This window comes from Gekko japonicus, unplaced genomic scaffold (assembly GCF_001447785.1).
Source record: "Gekko japonicus isolate JY-2015 unplaced genomic scaffold, Gekko_japonicus_V1.1 scaffold1, whole genome shotgun sequence".
Taxonomy (NCBI): domain Eukaryota; kingdom Metazoa; phylum Chordata; class Lepidosauria; order Squamata; family Gekkonidae; genus Gekko; species Gekko japonicus.
This window is the reverse complement of record NW_015164181.1, coordinates 3,319,212-3,337,102: the sequence shown is the minus strand read 5'-3', so window position 1 is coordinate 3,337,102 and position 17,891 is coordinate 3,319,212. Positions and strand designations below refer to the sequence as shown.

General features: G+C 50.6%; 1 protein-coding gene across 3 annotated transcripts in view; it reads left to right on the top strand.

Annotated features, from left to right (window-relative positions):
- POR (P450 (cytochrome) oxidoreductase) overlaps positions 1-17,891 on the top strand; it is an 83,810-nt gene that overhangs the window by 48,242 nt on the left and 17,677 nt on the right. For all 3 annotated transcript variants that reach the window (XM_015407988.1, XM_015407987.1, XM_015407989.1), the window contains 3 exons: positions 11,268-11,316; positions 12,355-12,483; positions 15,784-15,933. In XM_015407988.1, coding sequence (XP_015263474.1) covers positions 11,268-11,316; positions 12,355-12,483; positions 15,784-15,933 — 328 coding nt within the window. The remainder of the gene's footprint in view (positions 1-11,267; positions 11,317-12,354; positions 12,484-15,783; positions 15,934-17,891) is intronic.

The window sequence follows — 17,891 nt, the reverse complement described above, 5'->3', positions numbered from 1 at the left end:
GGTTTCTCTGATCCGAGGCTGACGTTTCCACCGCCATGCTGCACTGACGTGTACTTTGTGCTGTTCTCAATGTTTGAATTAGCTCTGATGAGAACATATGAACATGGGGTTTGGTGGGGTTGTTCTAGTAATTACTGCCTTGTCCTATGGTTTGCCATAGTCGTAGAAAAACCTATAGCAATAATCTCGGGAGCTCAGTTGCACCTGGGCCATACCCTGAAGGACGGGAACATTCAGTCCTGGGTCAGACTTCCCTGCGCTGGGGAAGTTACAAGTTGGGGCAACAGTTCTTTGTTTCCCGTGGAGCCCGAGGAAGAATCAGAGCCCGACCCAAGAATCAAAAGGCTTGTAACCAGTGTTCCCTCTAAGCTGAGTTAGTGTGAGCCAGCTCACACTTTTTTAGCCTCCGGCTCACAGATTTTTTGTCTTCGCTCAGGAAGGGACGGCTCCAGAGCGAACTGGTTTAGGCAGTAGCCAAATCGCCGGCTCACAACTTTAAAGCCAGTAACTCACAAAGCAGACTTTTGGCTCACACGACTCCACAGCTTAGAGGGAACATTGCTTGGAACTATGGCTTGCTTTGTCGTCGTCCCCCTGGAAACGTGGTAGGGCTGTTCTCATTTACATCCACGCACGGACTCTAATGTGGGAGAACCGGGTTTGATTCCCCACTCCTCCACTCGCACCTGGCTGGATGACCTTGGGCAAGCCATAGTTCTGGCACAGCTGTTCTTGGAAAAGAGCAGTTTCTGTCAGAGCTCTCTCAGCCCCACCTACCTCCCAGGGTGTCTGTTGTGGGGAGGGGAAGGGAAAGGAGTTTGTAAGCTGCTCTGAAACTCCAAATGAAGGGCAGGGTATAAATCAAATTCCTCCTCCTCCTCCTTCTCTCCCAGTATTTCTCACTGTATCCCCCAAAGCGTGGTCGTAAAGATACTTTTTCTTGGGAATTTAAATTTGGAGGCACACTTCATGTTTAGGAAGGCTTTTTTGGTGGGCTGTCAGAGAAACCCGCCATTTCTGTCCCCATTTGCTGTGCTTGCCCCCGACTGAAATCAGTGCTCTGCACTGACTCACACAGAGATGCAGCAGGCAGCTTCCAAAAGACAGGTAACATAGTTCTGTTGATCCAACTTACGGCCTTAGGGTGAGAGTATTAACTCTTTGACCCCCTCCTTTCCGTCTGTTTTGAAAGGGCTTTTCTGGAGCAAGGGGTTGGGGGGGGCAGGCAAGAGAAGAGCAAACTAGGATCTGGATGACTGCCACTTGTGGCATCTTCCTTCCTGCTGCCCCCTGCCCGGCCAAAAGAAACCATAGCTCCCTGGCAGTGTTCCCTCTAAGCTGAGTTAGTGTGAGCTAGCTCAGTTTTTTAGCCTCCGGCTCACATATTTTTGCCTTCACTCAGGAAGGATGGCTCCAGAGCAAACTAATTTATGCAGCGGCCAAATCGCTCGCTCACAACTTTAATGCCGGTAGCTCACAAAGTAGAATTTTTGCTCACAAGACTCCACAGTTTAGAGGGAGCATTGGTCCCTGGTAAAAAGCCTGGCTGGCCTGCAAACCCCTCAGATTTAATACCTGGCATCTCCAGAGATCCTTCCCTGCTGGAGACCCTGGCAAGCGTTGCCAGCCGGAGCAGACGATAATAAACTTAGTGCCGCTAACAAGCAGGGCATCTTCATTTCCTAATTCATTAAATCAATTTGGACTTCTCGTAAATAGATCCTGCAGCCGTGTTTAACCACTGGAGCAAGAGGGTTGCTTTTAATTAAAAAGAGAGAGCTCTTTTCTAATTAAAAGAGAACTCTGATGTAAAAACTGTTGCCCGGGTAACAGAAGTCCTTTACTGGGAAACGATTCCCTCCCCCCCCCTTTTAAATAGCAGAAGTGTTTGTGTGTGTGTGTGGGGGGTGTCTTGTGTTGCAAGGAACCCTGGGAGTTTTCATTCTTGAGTCTCTCCCCTCATTCCTTTCTGTGGCTGCCAGATGTTGGGAGTTCTTGGGACTGTGCCGGACCCTCCGGGTAACTTCAAAAACAGCCGGCACGAGTCCCAGAGGACGGAGTGGCCACAGCGCCTTGGTATGCTGGCCCCGCTGCCTTTTGACGGGAGGAGGCCGGCGGCTGGCTGCAAGCGCCAAGGGGGATAGGATGAGAACCTGTGGGCGCATCCGTCTGCAGAGCAGAGTTTAGCCTCTCCCGGCTCCCCGCGGCTGGCATGAAACTGCGGGGTCTCGGGAGCCCCGCCACGATTCCAAGCTCACCATGGGCTGTACGTACTCCGGACTGCAGGAGGAACTTTCTCCTGGGGGGTGAGTTTCTCTTTCACTTCCGAGCACCCCTCTCAGCCTCCCGCGAGTGGTACGGCTGCCCTCCCTGCGCCGCCTGTTTCACATGCCGGGCTGGTCTGGTCTGAGAACGGGGCTCAGGCAGGAGAGGTGGGAGGGGAAGGCATCTGGGGACGTTCAGCCTGCGGAGAGTGTTGTGGATTTCAGAAGGGCATGTGGGACAGCAGCCGCTCTTGTGGGTGACTTCATTTTGGTGCAGTGGTTAGGAGCGGTGGACTCGAATCTGGGAGAACCGGGTTTGATTCCACACTCCCCCACCCGCAACCAGCTGGGTGACCTTGGGTCAGTCACAGTTCTCTGAGAGCTGTTTTCTCAAGATCAGTCGTCGAAAGAGCTCTCTCAGCCCCACCTACCTCACAGGGTGTCTGTTGTGGGGAGGGGAAGGGAAAGGAGAGCGTAAGCCCCTCTGAGTGAAGGGCGGGGTATAAATCCAATCTCTTCTTCTCTCCTTCTTCATTTTACATTTGTGTCTCTCTTTCCTGTTTCCCCCAAGTGTCCTCTGGGTGTATGGAGCACTAAACTTAGGCGGGCCAGGGCAAGGAATGTATTTCCAAATGTATAAGCCGCAACGTGACATCTTCCGGATCCAAGCCTTGCGCAGAGAAGAGTGTCAAAATGTTTCAGCCTCTCTCCCCAGCCTTAATAATGATTATTGCACATAAAAGTACTTTGCCTGCTTTTTTCCAACAGCCCTGTTAGGGGAATGAGTGTTGCTGTCCCAGTTTTACTCATGCAGGGCTAAGGCTTAGAGAGGAATGGCGTTGTTGAAGGCTAAACAAAACAGGAAGTCCAGCGGCACCTTGAAGACTTACATCTGTTTCTTTATGGGTTTTCATGAGCCCTGGGTTTTGACAACAAACAAGGTAAACAGAATAAGAAGCAAAAGGTGGGTGTGGCTGGATGACCACACTTCTGGTAACATGGGGGTGTGGCCTAATGTGCTAATGAGCTGTGCTGTCAGGGGTGTGGCCCAGTATGCTAATGAGTTTCTGCTGTTGGGTGTGGCCTATTATGCTAATGAGTTCCTGCTGGGCTTTTTCTACAAAAAGAGCCCTGTAAGATATGTGTGGATAGAGAGGTAGTGTGGTGTAGTGATTGGGGTGTTGGACTAAGACTGGGAAGGTCTGGGCTCTGCTCCATACTCGGCCGTGGAACGTTCCAGTCACACGCGTTGTGCCTGTCCTGCCTCACAGGATAAAAGGTTCCTTAGAGGGAGGACGGGGTGGTAACGTCATAAGGGGTTCCCCGTGTTTTTGAGCCTGCAGGCATATTTGGAGTTCTGACACTGCATGGTGGGCACAGCAACAAAATGGCCGCCAGAAATGGCCGCCACAGGAGGCGGAGCCGGCCACAAAGCGACGGCCACAGCTCAACTTCAGTGGCACAGTGCAGATCCTTGTGCTATGGTGGCAGCGGTGGCCAATGCAACATTAAAAAAAATCTGTACAGCCAATCAGAAGCCTTGGAGGGCAAAGCCTACCTGGCCCCTCCCACTTCTAAAAACACAGAAGAGGTGTTGGCAGGCTCCGTGGGCCCCACATTGGGCACCCAGATGTAATACATTGACTAGTACTCAGATTGAGGGTTGGGCATTCCAAGTCATGTTGGTGAAACTCGGTGAGGAACCAAAGCGAAATGAAAGGGCCGCGTTTCAAGAACATATGTGTTGATGGCGATGTCAGTAGTATTCACTGGGGGAGAGGCTCTCGAAGTTTGAAGAGGGAAAGTGGGAGTAAGCGTCATCGGCTTTTAACTAGCACAAAGGTAGGAGTCGATGCTCTAGGTGGGCAGAACATCCTGACCCTCGAAATCAGCTGAGCAGCAGAGCAAGGCTGCTAAGAAACGAGGCGAAATCTCTTCCATTTGGAGGAGAGCTCTGCAAAGGCAATTTTGTGAATCGCAGCAACGTCGGCCGCTGTGTCTGTGCCACAGACGGAAGGCCAGGCAGAGAGGGAGCCCTCCACGGACGAGCCCCCCCTAAGCGGCAAAAATACCCAGTTGCAAATCGACACCGCCGAATGTCCTGCCTGGACCCCGCCTGGCAGACACGTTGAACGGATATTGGCAGCGTCGTCGAGAGTTTTTTATCAAGTTGCACCCGGCACACGTCATCTGAATAAACCCGTTAAGTAATAATAAATCAGTGAAGATCTTTGCCAGCACTGTCATATTCTGTTACCTGCTAGAGTTTAAACCTGGAAGGGGTATCTGAGGAGGAGGTCGATTCACTGGGACCCTTGGAGGGAAAAGGAGCCAGGAATCCCTGCTGAGGAGCCTGAGCCACTAGCCAGTTTATCTCGTCTTTCAAAGCCCTCTGCTTCCTGCAAGGAGCTTAAGGCAGCAGATGTGTTTCTACCCGCTGCTGCCCTGTCCCTCCGTACAACAGCTGTTTGGGGGCTGAGGCTGAGAGCAGACGGCTGGCGCGAGGTCACCCAGTGAGCTTTGGGGCTAAGCAGGTGGATTTTACCTCAGGTCTCCCCCCATCCTAGTCCAACTCTGTAGCAGCCGCACAGTTTTGGTTGTCTGCTGGGATCCAGAGGTATGCCCACTGCCTCCTGATTCGGCTTGTCCCCTGAACGCATGTGAGAGCATGGCCAGTCGGTCTCCTAAAGTTTTCCTCCGGAATGCCTGGGTAGACAGCGTTTTAACCACACCTTGGGGTCAAAATGTGATAGGGATCCGGCCGGGGACCAAATTGCCTTCAGGGCTGTGTGTCTCCAGGTGTCCCTCTCTGATCCAGACCCTGGCTCCTCACTTGTCAAAAAGTGTGAGGTAGGCCTGTAGGTAAAAATGTTACCTGGGGGGGGGAGGGATGAGTTTTGTGTGCATTGTGAAGGGAAGAGGCCATCGACACAAACCAGAAAACACCTCGGTCAGGGAGGATCGGTATTTCAGTGATACCCTTTCATTAAAATGGCCGTGGTTCTCTCCTTTTGCACCTAGCGGAGTAGCTGCCGGCTTCAGTTCAGGGCACTGTTGCCATGGTCTCCTAGGGAGAAGGATTGGCAACTTTTTTGGGGGTGGTGGTGGACCAGAATCCCGATGTTCCACCACTGTATGTCGCATCTACAAAGCAAGAGAACGCACACAAGACATCTTGAGTTCTTGCATAAGCAGGGCTTTTTTTGTAGAAAAAGCCCAGCAGAAACTCATTAGCATATTAGGCCACACCCCTGATAGCACAGCTCATTGGCATATTAGGCCACACACACCCGTGTCACCAGAAGTGTGGTCATCCAGCCACACCCACCTTTTGCTTCTTATTCTGTTTGCTTTGTTGTCAAAACCCTGGGCTTTTTTTGTAGCAGGAACTTATTTGCATGTTAGGCCACACACCCCTAATGTAGCCAATCCTAATGAGTTCCTGCTGTTGGGTGTGGCCTATTATGCTAATGAGTTCCTGCTCGGCGTGGCCAACTCAGGAGCCAGCCGGAACTCCGTTCCTGCGCAAAAATAGCCCTGTCAGCATAAGTCATCTGGGCGGAGGACATCTTCTGCTTCACTAGCATCTTGCTGAATCAGGCCAAGCTCCGTTGTGTTACCTTTGCAAGCAGCTAGATGGTCTGCCAGCAATGGCTTGGCGGGACATGGCCTGCCTTCCACCCACTGCTGCCCAAGAGTTTTGCCCCACACCATTCAAGAAGGGGAGAGAATCTCCTTCCATTTGCTAGGACAGCACTTCTAGGAGAAGCAGGACACAGGTCTCCCTTGGTCACAGTGGGCCATAACCAAGGCAGTGCAGTCAGTCAGTTTCTCTAGGAAGCTCTACTTCTTGAAACCCATTCTAGTTATGAACAGAAGAAGAGCCCTGTGGGATCAGACCAGCAGTCCATCTAGTCCAGCCTCCCGTTTCACAGAGGCCAACCAGCAAGGCATAGAGGCCAAGGTAAAGGTAAAGGTTTCCCTTGATCGAAAGCCAGTCGAATCCGACTCTAGGGTTGCGGTGCTCATCTCCGTTTCAAAGCTGAAGAGCCAGCGCTGTCCAAAGACATTTCCGTGGTCATGTGGCCGGCATGACTAAACACCAAGGCGCACGGAACGCTGTTACCTTCCCACCGAAGTGGTACCTATTTATCTATTTGCAATTTCTTGCTTTCGAACTGCTAGGTTGGCAGGAGCTGGAACTAGAGACGGGAGCTCACTCCATCATGCGGCACCTGGGTCTCGAACTGCTGAACTACTGACCTTCCACAGCCTGCAGTTCAGTGTCTTAACCACTTGAGCCACCGCAGCCCCATAGAGGCCAAGGCCCTCCCTCATTTTTGCCTCCTGGCAATGGGTTTCAGAGGTTTCTGTGCTGTTACGTATGTGTGCATAGCTTGGGTCTCCTCCGCGTATTCAAGAAATCTGTCGTGTGTACGTGTACTGCAGGGTGGTTATGTTTCTGCATATGGTCTCTGCCATGGATCCGTTTCCTGGTCACTGTTTACAGTCTGTAGAACTGGAGCAGCCTTTCCTGAAACACCTTCTTAAATACTCTAGTCCTTCCATGTGGTCTTTTTATTCATCCACAATGCCTTGGATCTACAAAAATTATCCCCTGGCCCCTCCCCTTTCCAGTCAGGCTCCGCCTTTCTCTATGAAGTCTGGACCTTGGCTCCGCCTGCCTTTAAATCCATAGCTGGCCCCGCTTTCTGTTTTCTTCCTTCTCCCCGCTGGAAACCCGGCCACACATTCTTCTTCCATTGTGACAGACGCCCGATCCCACATCCCTTCTCTTGGCTCCGCCACTGCATTTTAGCCAATTAGAAGGAAAGGGGGGGAGAGATTGGCTCACTGCCCGTTTTGTCTTTTGAAATGGGACCCAGTGAAGCCGTCCCTCCTCCCCCTTCCCCCAGCTCGCCAGGCTCCGCTGCCAGATTCATTTATTTCCAGATGTGTTACAGCTGAAGGCCAGTTCTTGGAGAGCCCTCATGCGGCTCGTCCTTCGTGCCGTCCGAAGAAGGGCTTTGCAAGCAGCCCTGGCTCGTTGCATCAGAAGTGGAGTTTTGGCACTTTGGCCTGCTCGTGTTCGAGGAGCTCTCGCTCCTTGTGGAAAGGCCGAGCCGGCCACCATGAGGACAGGGAGGGATTTGTTAGGAGGCTGGCGAGGGCTGGTGGGAATTCGGATCCAGTTCGGGCCAGGGATCCTCCAGCACGGCAGCCCATCTTAAGACCATAAGAGAAGCCAGTGTTGGATCAGGCCAATGGCCCATCCAGTCCAACACTCTGCCACACAGTGGCCAAAAATACCAGGGGCCATCAGGAAGTCCAGCAGTGGGGCCAGGACACTAGGAGCCCTCCCACTGTTGCCTCCCCACCCCAAGCACCAAGAATACAGAGCATCACTTGCCCCAGACCGAGAGTTCCTATCTATTTTTGTTGTTGTTCAGTCGCACAGTCGAGTCTGACTCTTCGCGACCCCATGGACTAGCTCCCGCCAGGCCCTCCTGTCTTCCACCGTCCTCTGAAGTTGGCTCAACTTCATGTTTGTTGCATCGATGACACTGTCTAACCATCTCATCCTTTGCCGTCCCTGTCTTCTTTGACCTTCAATCTTTCCCAGCATCAGGGTCTTCTCCAGTGAGTGCTCCCTTCTCATTTGGTGGCCAAAGTATTTGAGCTTCAGTTTCATTATCTGGCCTTCCAGGGAACAGTCAGGGTTGATTTCTTTTAGGATTGACTATCTATACCTTGTGGCTAATAGCCACTGATGGACTTATGCTCCATATACTTATCCAATTCCCTTTTGAAGCTGTCCATGCTTGTAGCCGCCACCCCCTTCTGTGCCAGCGAATTCCATGTGTGAATCACTCTTTGGGTGAAGAAGTAGCCTGGTCTGTTTCTAGCCTGGTCTGGTCAGGTGAAGGGGACTTGCCAGAGCAAACCAGACTTCCTGGAGGAAGTCAGATTAGAAAAGGGATGACTAAGGGGGGGACATGATAAGAGGTTTATAAAATTATGCATGGGGTAGAGAGAGTGGCAGCTTTAAAAGACAGAGTCGTGGAGGATAGGTCAACCAGTGACTACTAGCCACGGTTACTGAAGGGGAACCTCCACGTTCAGAAGCACTAATCCTCTGAATCCCAGAGCCAGAAGGCAACATCAGGGGAAGGCCTCGGCCTCTGTGCCCTGTTGTTGGACCTCTGGAGTAACTGGCTGGCCACTGTGTGAGACAGGATGCTGGACTAGATGGACCACTGGTCTGATCCAGCAGGGCTCTTCTTACTCTCTTATGTTCTCATGAGGGTTCTGCAGGTGAGGAGCCACCTGGGTAATGCAACCCAGAGAGCTTCTCTTTCCAGTCTCCCCAGCCTACCCAAGATGTGTCTGGGAAGCATAGGAGGCTGGATGGGCTAGTGGAGCAGCTGCATGTTTCAGCTTGTGTGCGCGTGTGCATTCACACAGTCTTCAGAATTAGCTCTTCCTGAAGTGTGCCTAGAAGGGGAGGCCCAGGGCCAGGTGAAAGGTTAAGATGGCAGGACCTCCGTAGAGGCGCCTGGCCTAGCAGATTCCACTGTGCCAGTCGTAGACTTTTGTCCATCAGTTTCCTCCAGGAATTGGGGGTTATCCTGGAGGTCTCTGGGGCCATCTCCCGTTCCATGCTGGGGGTGGTGCCAGGAAGGAGCCTCTAATAAACAGTCCCACCTTCCTCCTTTCTCCCTTGAGAGCCAGTTTGGTGTAGTGGTTAAGAGCGCGGAATCTGATCTGGGAGAACCGGGTTTGAGTCCCCACTCCTCCACTTGCAGGTGCTGGATGACCTTGGGCAAGCTGTAGTTCTGATAAGAGCTGTTCTTGAAAAGGAGCAGTTTCTGTCAGAGCTCTCTCAGCCCCACCTACCTCACAGGGTGTCTGTTGTGGGGAGGGGAAGGGAGAGGAGTTTTTAAGCCTCTCTGAGACTCCCTTGGGTAGTGAAGGGCGGGGTATAAATCCTGTCTTCTCCTCCTTCTCCTGGAGGGGTGTGTCTTGCCTAGGGTCTCTCCCCCAACTTACAGCAGGCCCTGGGGGGATTGCCCTTTCTCCCCCACGCATCTATTTTCTCAAATGCTGCTGGACTCTGTCTCATGCAGGAGAGCCTCTTATTTATTTATTTTTAAATTGGATTTATGAATCGCCCACCCTGCAAGCAGGCTCTGGGCAATTTACAACCTCATCAACGTTTAAATACAATTCACATCTATTTAAAGTTATCAACAGTAGAACGATCAATTAAAACCAATCCGAGATGGCATACGGTAATCCTCCCTCGCTGGCCACACTGCTGTCCCGCAGGGCAGGGCAGGGCAGGGCAGGATACAGCCACAGAAGAGAGAGGGTGCCGGTCTTAACTTCCTGTTGCTGCCCTCAGCTAAGAGCCTGGCGTCACATCTCTACCTTACGGGCCCTGCGGAATTGCATCAGATCCTGCAGGGCCCGGACATTGTTTGGCAGAGAGTCCCACCAGGTCGGGGCCAGGGGTCACCAGCAAGTTGTTATCTCAGCATTCTTCTGAGGCCATACTGGTGGAGACAGTCCCAGAGGTGAGCAGATTCCTGGTTGTGATATTTGGGGATTGCATCCCTCCCAGAAGACAAAGGTGCATCATGCCAGAAGATGTAATATTCTTATTAAGGCATTTAAGCAATTAGTACAGAATGAGACCGAGAAGCCCTATCGCTGGGTTTTTAAGTCAAAGAAATCGCAGAGTTGACTGTATTTATAATAAATAATAATCTTTCAATTTATTGATCGCTCAATCCTTGCAGAGCTGCTGGCTCTGAGCGATTTACAGTTACTCATTTCACAAGGGACTAACAATGCTTTATAGGGGTAAGGGAGGACAACACATATAATCTTTACATAGCACACGTTTTGCAGCCGACGGGGATTAGTTCAGTGCAACTCAGACGTGATCCGGACGGCATTTTTCCCACTCGGCTTGGCTTGGCTGGATGACGTCAGCTCTTCCTCTCCAGGACTCTTTGGGTCGCAGCTCCAAACTGCCACCGCCTGGCCAGAATGGTCCATTACAGGCTTCTTGGATGCCGAAGAGATCTTCTAGGTTTTTGGGTTTTTTTGATCTTGCGAGCCGAACCTTCCGTTCGCCGGCTAACACCAGATAATATTAAGTATTAGTATACTTAAGACAGCAAGCCACTCCGGTGCGGCGCACAGAGCGTCAGATTTGGACCAGAAGACTCAGGTTCAAATCCTTCTTTGGCTGCCAGATTCTCTGGGTGTCCTTCGGGTAGGAGTAGTCTTTCTCACTCACCTCACAAGGGCAGTTGTGTGTGTTCCATGTGCAGCCAGTGTGAGCTTCTTTCCAAGCTGAACACAGATGTTCAAATTCATGTGACAAATTGGCTTCACAGTGTTCGAAGAGCTTAGTTTGTGTTGGCTTATCTTTACAACACCCCTGGACCAGTAGGCCCCTTTATCGACTTTGAGGTAGGTTTGCACCTGGGGACTTCCTTGGTAATCGTTCACCTGTAGAGCGTAGCCATAGTAATAGCTTTCAGTATATGAGACTGCTTTGACAACCTTGTCTAGTTGTGATGGGAGAGACTGTGTAAATGACTGTCTGACACTTCAATGTTTTTTTTAAAAAGTCACTGGCACAGGAGGTGGCTGCGGCTACAAGCATGGACGGCTTCAAGAGGGAATTAGATAAGCATATGGAGCAGAAGTCGATCAGTGGCTATTAGCCACAAGGTATAGATAGGGGCTCTGGGGCAAGGGATGCTCTGTATCCTTGGTGCTTGGGGGGGGGCAACAGTGGGAGGGCTTCTAGTGTCCTGGCCCCACTTCTGAACCTCCTGATGGCCCCTGGTATTTTTGGCCACTGTGTGACAGAGCGTTGGACTGGATGGGCCATTGGCCTGATCCAACACTGGCTTCTATTATGTTCTTAAATAACTGACACGGATACAGAAGTCTGAATGTTTTTTCCCACTTTCTGTCTTGCAGAACAACATCAACCAGTGAGGGCAGCTTTATTGACAAAATGAAGAAGACGGTACGTTAGTCTGGACTCTGCGTTCTTTTGCCTGGCTGACAGTGGTGGGGGGGGGGGGGGGGACCACTTTCAAGCCCGGCTCCCTTGTTTTGAGGTGACTGGTTGGATATTAGCCACATTTTCTTTAGCCCTGTGCCCGAATCGGCTTACGATACATTTAAATACCTTATAAATGCATTAAAGTCAGTAATGTCAGTTGAGTCCATAGCGGCAAAAGAAACCACTTCGGGGGGCCACTTAACTGGCACCAGGATCCAGTTTCCTGGAGAGCCATTTAGGTAAAACCCAGAAGGCCTTGTGGCGTGCAAAGATTGGGGCCTAAAGCGTAGAAAGACCCATAATGAGGCCCTTGTAGCAGATGAGATGATAGGGCCATTCTTGGATTTCAGACATACAACCTCCATCACTCCCCTGCAGTGTGGTTTTTTTAAAAAATCACTGCATGTAGAAATCTAGCATGCCAGGGAGATAGATAGGCTAGTTTTCCTTTATGTGCTGTTTTTCTCCCCTCACCCCCAGTTAGCTATTTACCACCTGCAGTCAGCAGTGGTACAGTCCAGGGACAACGTAAGAACATAAGAACATAAGAGAAGCCAATGTTGGATCAGGCCAATGGCCCATCCAGTCCAACACTCTGTCACACAGTGGCCAAAAATACCAGGTGCCATCAGGAGGTCCAGCAGTGGGGCCAGGACACCAGAAGCCCTCCCACTGTTGCCCCCCCCCCAGGCACCAAGAATACAGAGCATCATTTGCCCCTGACCGAGAGTTCCTATCTATTCCTTGTGGCTAATAGCCACTGATGGACCTCTGCTCCATATGCTTATCTAATTCCCTCTTGAAGCATTCATCTGCTGCTTTATGCAGATGAGCCTGTTCTAGCCCTGGAGGACTGATGATGAAAGAACCAAGGGTCGCTACCTCCTGTATCAGGACCCTCAAATGGCAAAGTCTGAAAGTGGATGAACAATTCCAGTGCCTATGTTTTTAGGCACGTTGCTAATCCCCGTTTTCTTTTTCTTTTCACTCCTATTCTAGGGAAGAAACATTGTGGTGTTCTATGGCTCCCAGACAGGGACTGCTGAAGAGTTTGGCAACCGCCTGGCCAAAGATGCCCACCGGTACGGCATGCGGGGCATGTCTGCCGACCCTGAGGAGTACGACTTGGTACGTCCCTAGCAATTTCACCTCTTGATGATGGACCTGCCTTGAAAGCAAGTCCTTTTGTGTAAGCTGCCTAATATGTGTAAACCTCCCTGGATCAAACCCAAATGGATCCTTCTAGCCCAGTATCTGATAGGTGCCCCCAGGATGCTTGCGAGAAGGGAATGAAGGCACCTGTCATCTCCTGCGGCCGCCCTCCTGACAACTGGTGCTTGCAGGCATGTTCTGGAGTTCAGTGAAGCCACTTGGATTTGTCTGATTTTTCTTTAAAAAACACTCATGCTGAAAGTAGAGGCTTCTGGTGACCACACATCTGGAGGCCTCACTTCGAAAAGGATGCGGACAGAACAGAGCAGGTGCAGAGGAGGGCAATGAAGATGATCAGGGGCCTGGAGACTAAGCCCTCCAAGGAAAGTTTGAAAGACTTAGGAATGTTCAGTCTGGAGAGAGGGGGACACACACACATGATTGCTCTTTTTAAGTATTTGAAGGGCTGTCACTTAGAGGAGGGCAGGGAGCTGTTCCTGTTGGCAGCAGAGGACAGGACTTGCAATAATGGGTTTAAATTAAGGGCAGGAAAATTAGAAACAGCTGGATATTAGGAAAAAGCTTTTTACAGTTAGAGTTGCGCAACCGTGGAATCAGCTGCCTTGGGAGGTGGTGCGCTCCCCCTCCCTGGCAGTCTTCAAGCAGCAGCTGGACGGACACTTGACAGGGATGCTCTAGGCTGATCCTGCACTGAGCAGGGGGGTGGACTAGGTGGCCTCTCTGGCCCCTTCCAAGTGTCTGATCTCATAGCAAGTTGCAAAAGTTACTGCTGCCTGCCCTGGAGCTAAAACCAGTCCAGTTAATCAGGTGACCCCAAGTCCTAATACCAGATGAGGAAAAGGTCTCTCACTACTGTTCATAATTTTTTTAAAGCCTGCACCACGTTTCCTTAAAAAAAGGAACCCTGGTCCCTTTTAGGAATTGCCGTGTGTAATGATGACATGATCCCCTCTTGAGAGTTGGGTTGCCTGTCTAGAGCAGCCATGCCACGATGCAAACCTCTTTCAGAATCCCTTTTGGATCCCCATATATGGTTGGATGGCCCAGGCAAGCCCGATCTTGTCAGCTATCAGAAGCTAAGCAGGAAGGGCCCTGGGCTAGTACTTGGGTGAGAGGCTGCCAGGGAAGTCCAGGGTTGCTATGCAGAGGCAGGCAAGGACAAAACGCCTCTGTTCGTCTCTTGCCTTAAAAACCCTACCGTGTTGCTGTGAGTTGGCTCTGACGACAGCACTGGCCTCCATGTAGTTGGGGAGTGCGCAAGTGTGATGTGGCCCCTCTGCGGAGGCTATAGGCAGGGCTGCATCTTGTCAGCATCTGGACGGGGAGGCTGCCTGAGACATCCCCCCCCCCGACACTCTCCAGTTCCTCGATGGATGAAAGGCAGTCTATTCGTGGACTAAATAAACAGAGCCTTGCAAAGTCCAAAAGCTTGCCTTTAGTTAGCCCCAACCAGGGGTCATTTCGTAGAAAAAGAGGTGCAGGAGCTCATTAGCATAACTCATTAGCACAACTTATTTGCATATGCCACACCCCTTGACGTCACCAGAAGTGTGTCAGAAGGCAACACCCACCGCTCAGGCTCCACTGGACTGTTTTGGGTTGCTAGCTATTTGGGGGGGGGGGGTCGTGCAGATCTGTCCTCGCAGAGGAGGGAGAGCTTGTACCTGAATAGAACTTGGTCTTAAAAGTGCCACTGGACTGTTTTCGGGGGGGGGGGGGACTCTGCAGTTTACCTGGCTGCTTCTTGCTCTGATTGAGGGCTGCTGGGAGCAGGGTGTGGGGTTTGTTGCATGTGCCCACCCCCTGGGCTCTTTACTGCCGGAGCCCCGCTCCTGTGCGCTCCTGCAGGAAATGACCCCTGGCCCCAACATCCATTGATATCTTAGTGCTCATGGTGATTTTTTAGCACTGACAAGAGTGAAGACTCATTTTTCAGCAGAAAATCTCCTAGCTGATCATTAACCATTGTCAACAGTCATTAACCATTAACCAGGTAAAAGAGAGATAGAATAAGCAAAAGTGATCATAACCCATAGCCAAAAGATGTACATCCATCATCAGAGGCCTCAAGAAGGAAAGGGGTTTTTTATAAAAAAAAAGAAAAAGGAAAGGGTTTTCAAGGCCCCCTTGAACACAGCCAGTACACGGCCGGCAGTAGGCGATTGCGTCCACAGGAGGGGGATCAGGAGATAGAAGGCCCGCTCAGATTTGGCCCCTGATCTGATACTTTAGTATGAAAATGCTTGGGGGTTGATGCCCTTTTCTTTTTAATTTTTATTTTTATTTATTTTGTAACATAAAAATAAATAACATATTCCATAATAATACCAAACACAACTCCAGTCATCTTACACAGGCATAAGTATAAACGACAATTTCTTCTACAGTGACTTCCATCTACCATATCTAAATCATGCATAGCTACAATACTAGATACACTACATGCTGTTATTGTTGTAGTTAGCCCTTCAGTCATGTTTGACTCTTGGTGATTCTATGGGCCAGCTCTCTCCACGTTTTCCGATCTTGTACTGTTTCTTTGCACTGTTCCATGCTTGGGCTGGTGTCGAGTTTTATGGTGTCTCGCTGCCGTGTTCTTTGGCGGCCAGGTTTCCTTTTGCCACTAACCAATCCAAGCATAATTGCCTTTTCTAGTGAGTTCTTCTGCATGACATGGTCGAAAATAAGTCAATTGCAGTTTTGTGATTTTTTTTGGTTCCAATGGCATGTCTGGTTTTATGCGCTCCCATGCTTGCTTGGTTGTCACCTTTGCTGTCCAAGGAATGCGCAAGAGCCTTCTCCAGTACTACAGCTCAAATGAGTCGATTTTCGTCCTGTCCTGCTTCTTCATGGTCCAACTTTAGCAGCCATAGGTTGTTATGGGGAGCACAATAGCACAGACTAATCTGCTGCTGAACTACGTGCTACAGTAATCTAATTTATTACAGTTCTCAATCAGAACCTGCTTGCTTACGTAAAACGTATTTATAGATCTTCTTAATTTTACACTTCTATTTAACTTTATTCTCTCTTTCCCTCATCCCTTCCCACCTAAGAATTCAGTTTTACAAGGATGCGTTGCCTGACTCTGCCTCTTAGTCATTCTCTGCGTTAGCAATTTAGTCCTGATCGTCAGCTGTATGTTTGAAAAATACATTCCATTTCCCTTGGAATTCTGAAATCGGTCTGTTTTATATATAAGATGTCAGTTTTGCCGTTGCCGCTGAGGCCCGTTTTGATTCCCCTCTTCCCCAGTCCGACCTGAGTCGCCTCACCGAGATCGAGAAGTCCCTGGCAGTTTTCTGCATGGCCACCTACGGGGAAGGAGACCCAACAGACAACGCCCAAGACTTCTACGACTGGCTGCAGGAAACAGACGCCAACCTAGCTGGCATCAAATACGCCGTGAGTGTCTTGCTAGCCGTGTTCAGCTGCTCATGCCTCAGGGGGCGTGACCGTGGAGCATTCTGGGGGGTGCTCGTCTCACTCTGACATGGGTGCCTGGAGGGGGGATGGAGAGGCGAGGCTGGAAGGCAGGATTCAGGGCATCAGGTTCTGGGCACCAAACCTCTGCACGATCAATACAGTGCCCTACTTTGCTGTTCGTGGATGTTAAAAGAAGTCGCCTCCCCCTGTTCCTGCTGCCCAGCCGGCTGATTTGAGAAGGGTTTGGCCTGCGTTCCCCCTTCTGAATCTGGTCTGCCTGCTCAAATGAATTTGCTGCTTTCCCGTATCGCATTGGGAATTACAAGCTGGAACAATCTGCCTTTTATGCTACCAGATGTTAATAAGCTCAGTGAGACGTTCACCAGATGCCCAGATTGGCAGGTCTTCTGTGTGCTCTCTCCTTCCCTCACCTCAGTTACAGCCCATGAGGCACACTGAAACCCAGCGTGGTGTAGTGGGGTTAGGATGTCGGACCAGATCCGGGGGTGGTGGTTCCAGGGTTTGTATCCCCAGTCTGTCCTGGAAGCTCGCTGGATCACCTTGGGCCAGTTACACACTCTCACCCTGACCTACCTTACAGGGTGGTTGTGAAGATAAAATGGAGAAGATGCGAATGATGTGAGCCACTTTGGGGTCCCCATTGGGGAGAAAAGTGGGATATAATTGAAATAAATGAATAAACCTTCTGCCCCTTGCAGGAAGCCCTTGGCTCACCCTCCGGCTATCTCTTGCCTTGTCAGTTACCATCTCCTCCTCCCATTGGTGTGACATTACATTTCTTCTCTGCTCTTCTGACTACAGTCTTGACCAATAACAGTTCAAAAACACAGCAGCAGTAAGGAATGATAATGTTAACGGCAATAAATAGTAACAACAACAGCAATAGTGATAGTAATAACAACAGTAAATACACCTGTGTGGGCTGCGGTGGCTCAAGGGGTTAAGATGCTGAACTGCAGGCCGGAAGGCCGGTAGTTCAGCAGTTCGAGACCCGGGTGCCGCATGACAGAGTGAGCTCCCGCCTCTGGCCCCAGCTCCTGCCAACCTAGCAGTTCGAAAGCAAGAAATTGCAAGTAGATAAATAGGTACCGCTTCGGTGGGAAGGTAACAGCGTTCCGTGCGCCTTGGCGTCCAGTCATGCCAGCCACATGGCCACGGAAACGTCTTCGGACAGCGCTGGCTCTTCGGCTTGGAAATGGAGATGGGAACCGCATCCCTAGAGTCGGATTCTACTGGCTTTTGAGCAAAGGAAACCTTTACCTTTACTAAATTCACCTGTAACAGCTAAAACATCAGATTGTCCAAGTTCAATTATCTATTGAATTTGATTACATAAGAAATTTTTTTAGCAATGGTCAGGGTAATTTCTTGGTCACTTCCAGCCCAAAGACTCTGTAATTTACAGTGGGCTGGAAGACTAGCCAGGTTCTTTAGGAGGGGGGAAGTAAACATGGTTCTATATTAATCTCCTCTTCCTTGCTGGCTGCCTTGCTTTGTCCTAAACACCCCCCCCCCCAATGCCAGGAACCATCCAGCTGTTTCCCTGCTGTTCTTGTTCTGACCATGGGGTGCCCCTCTCTCGGCGCGGGTTTTTCCCCCCCCAGCTCCCGGATCCAGCACAAAAACAGTTTTACAAGTCAGCGCTGCATTCCAAATTGTGTCCTCTCAAAAGCTCAGTTCAGCAACATGTACATATTAGGTCTGTTTGGGCCGTTTCTCGGGTTTCCGTCCGCCCCTGGTTTAGCTGGTGCCCGGGAGGAACGGCGAGAGATATGCAGGGAGTGGGGCAGCCATGCCTGCAGCCGCTGAAATCTTTCAGCCACACCCGAGTGGCTGAGATGTCTCTGGACTTTTGAGCCCGTCTTTATACGGTCTAGAAACCTGCGGCTTCTCTTAAAATGGAAGGTGAGTGTGGC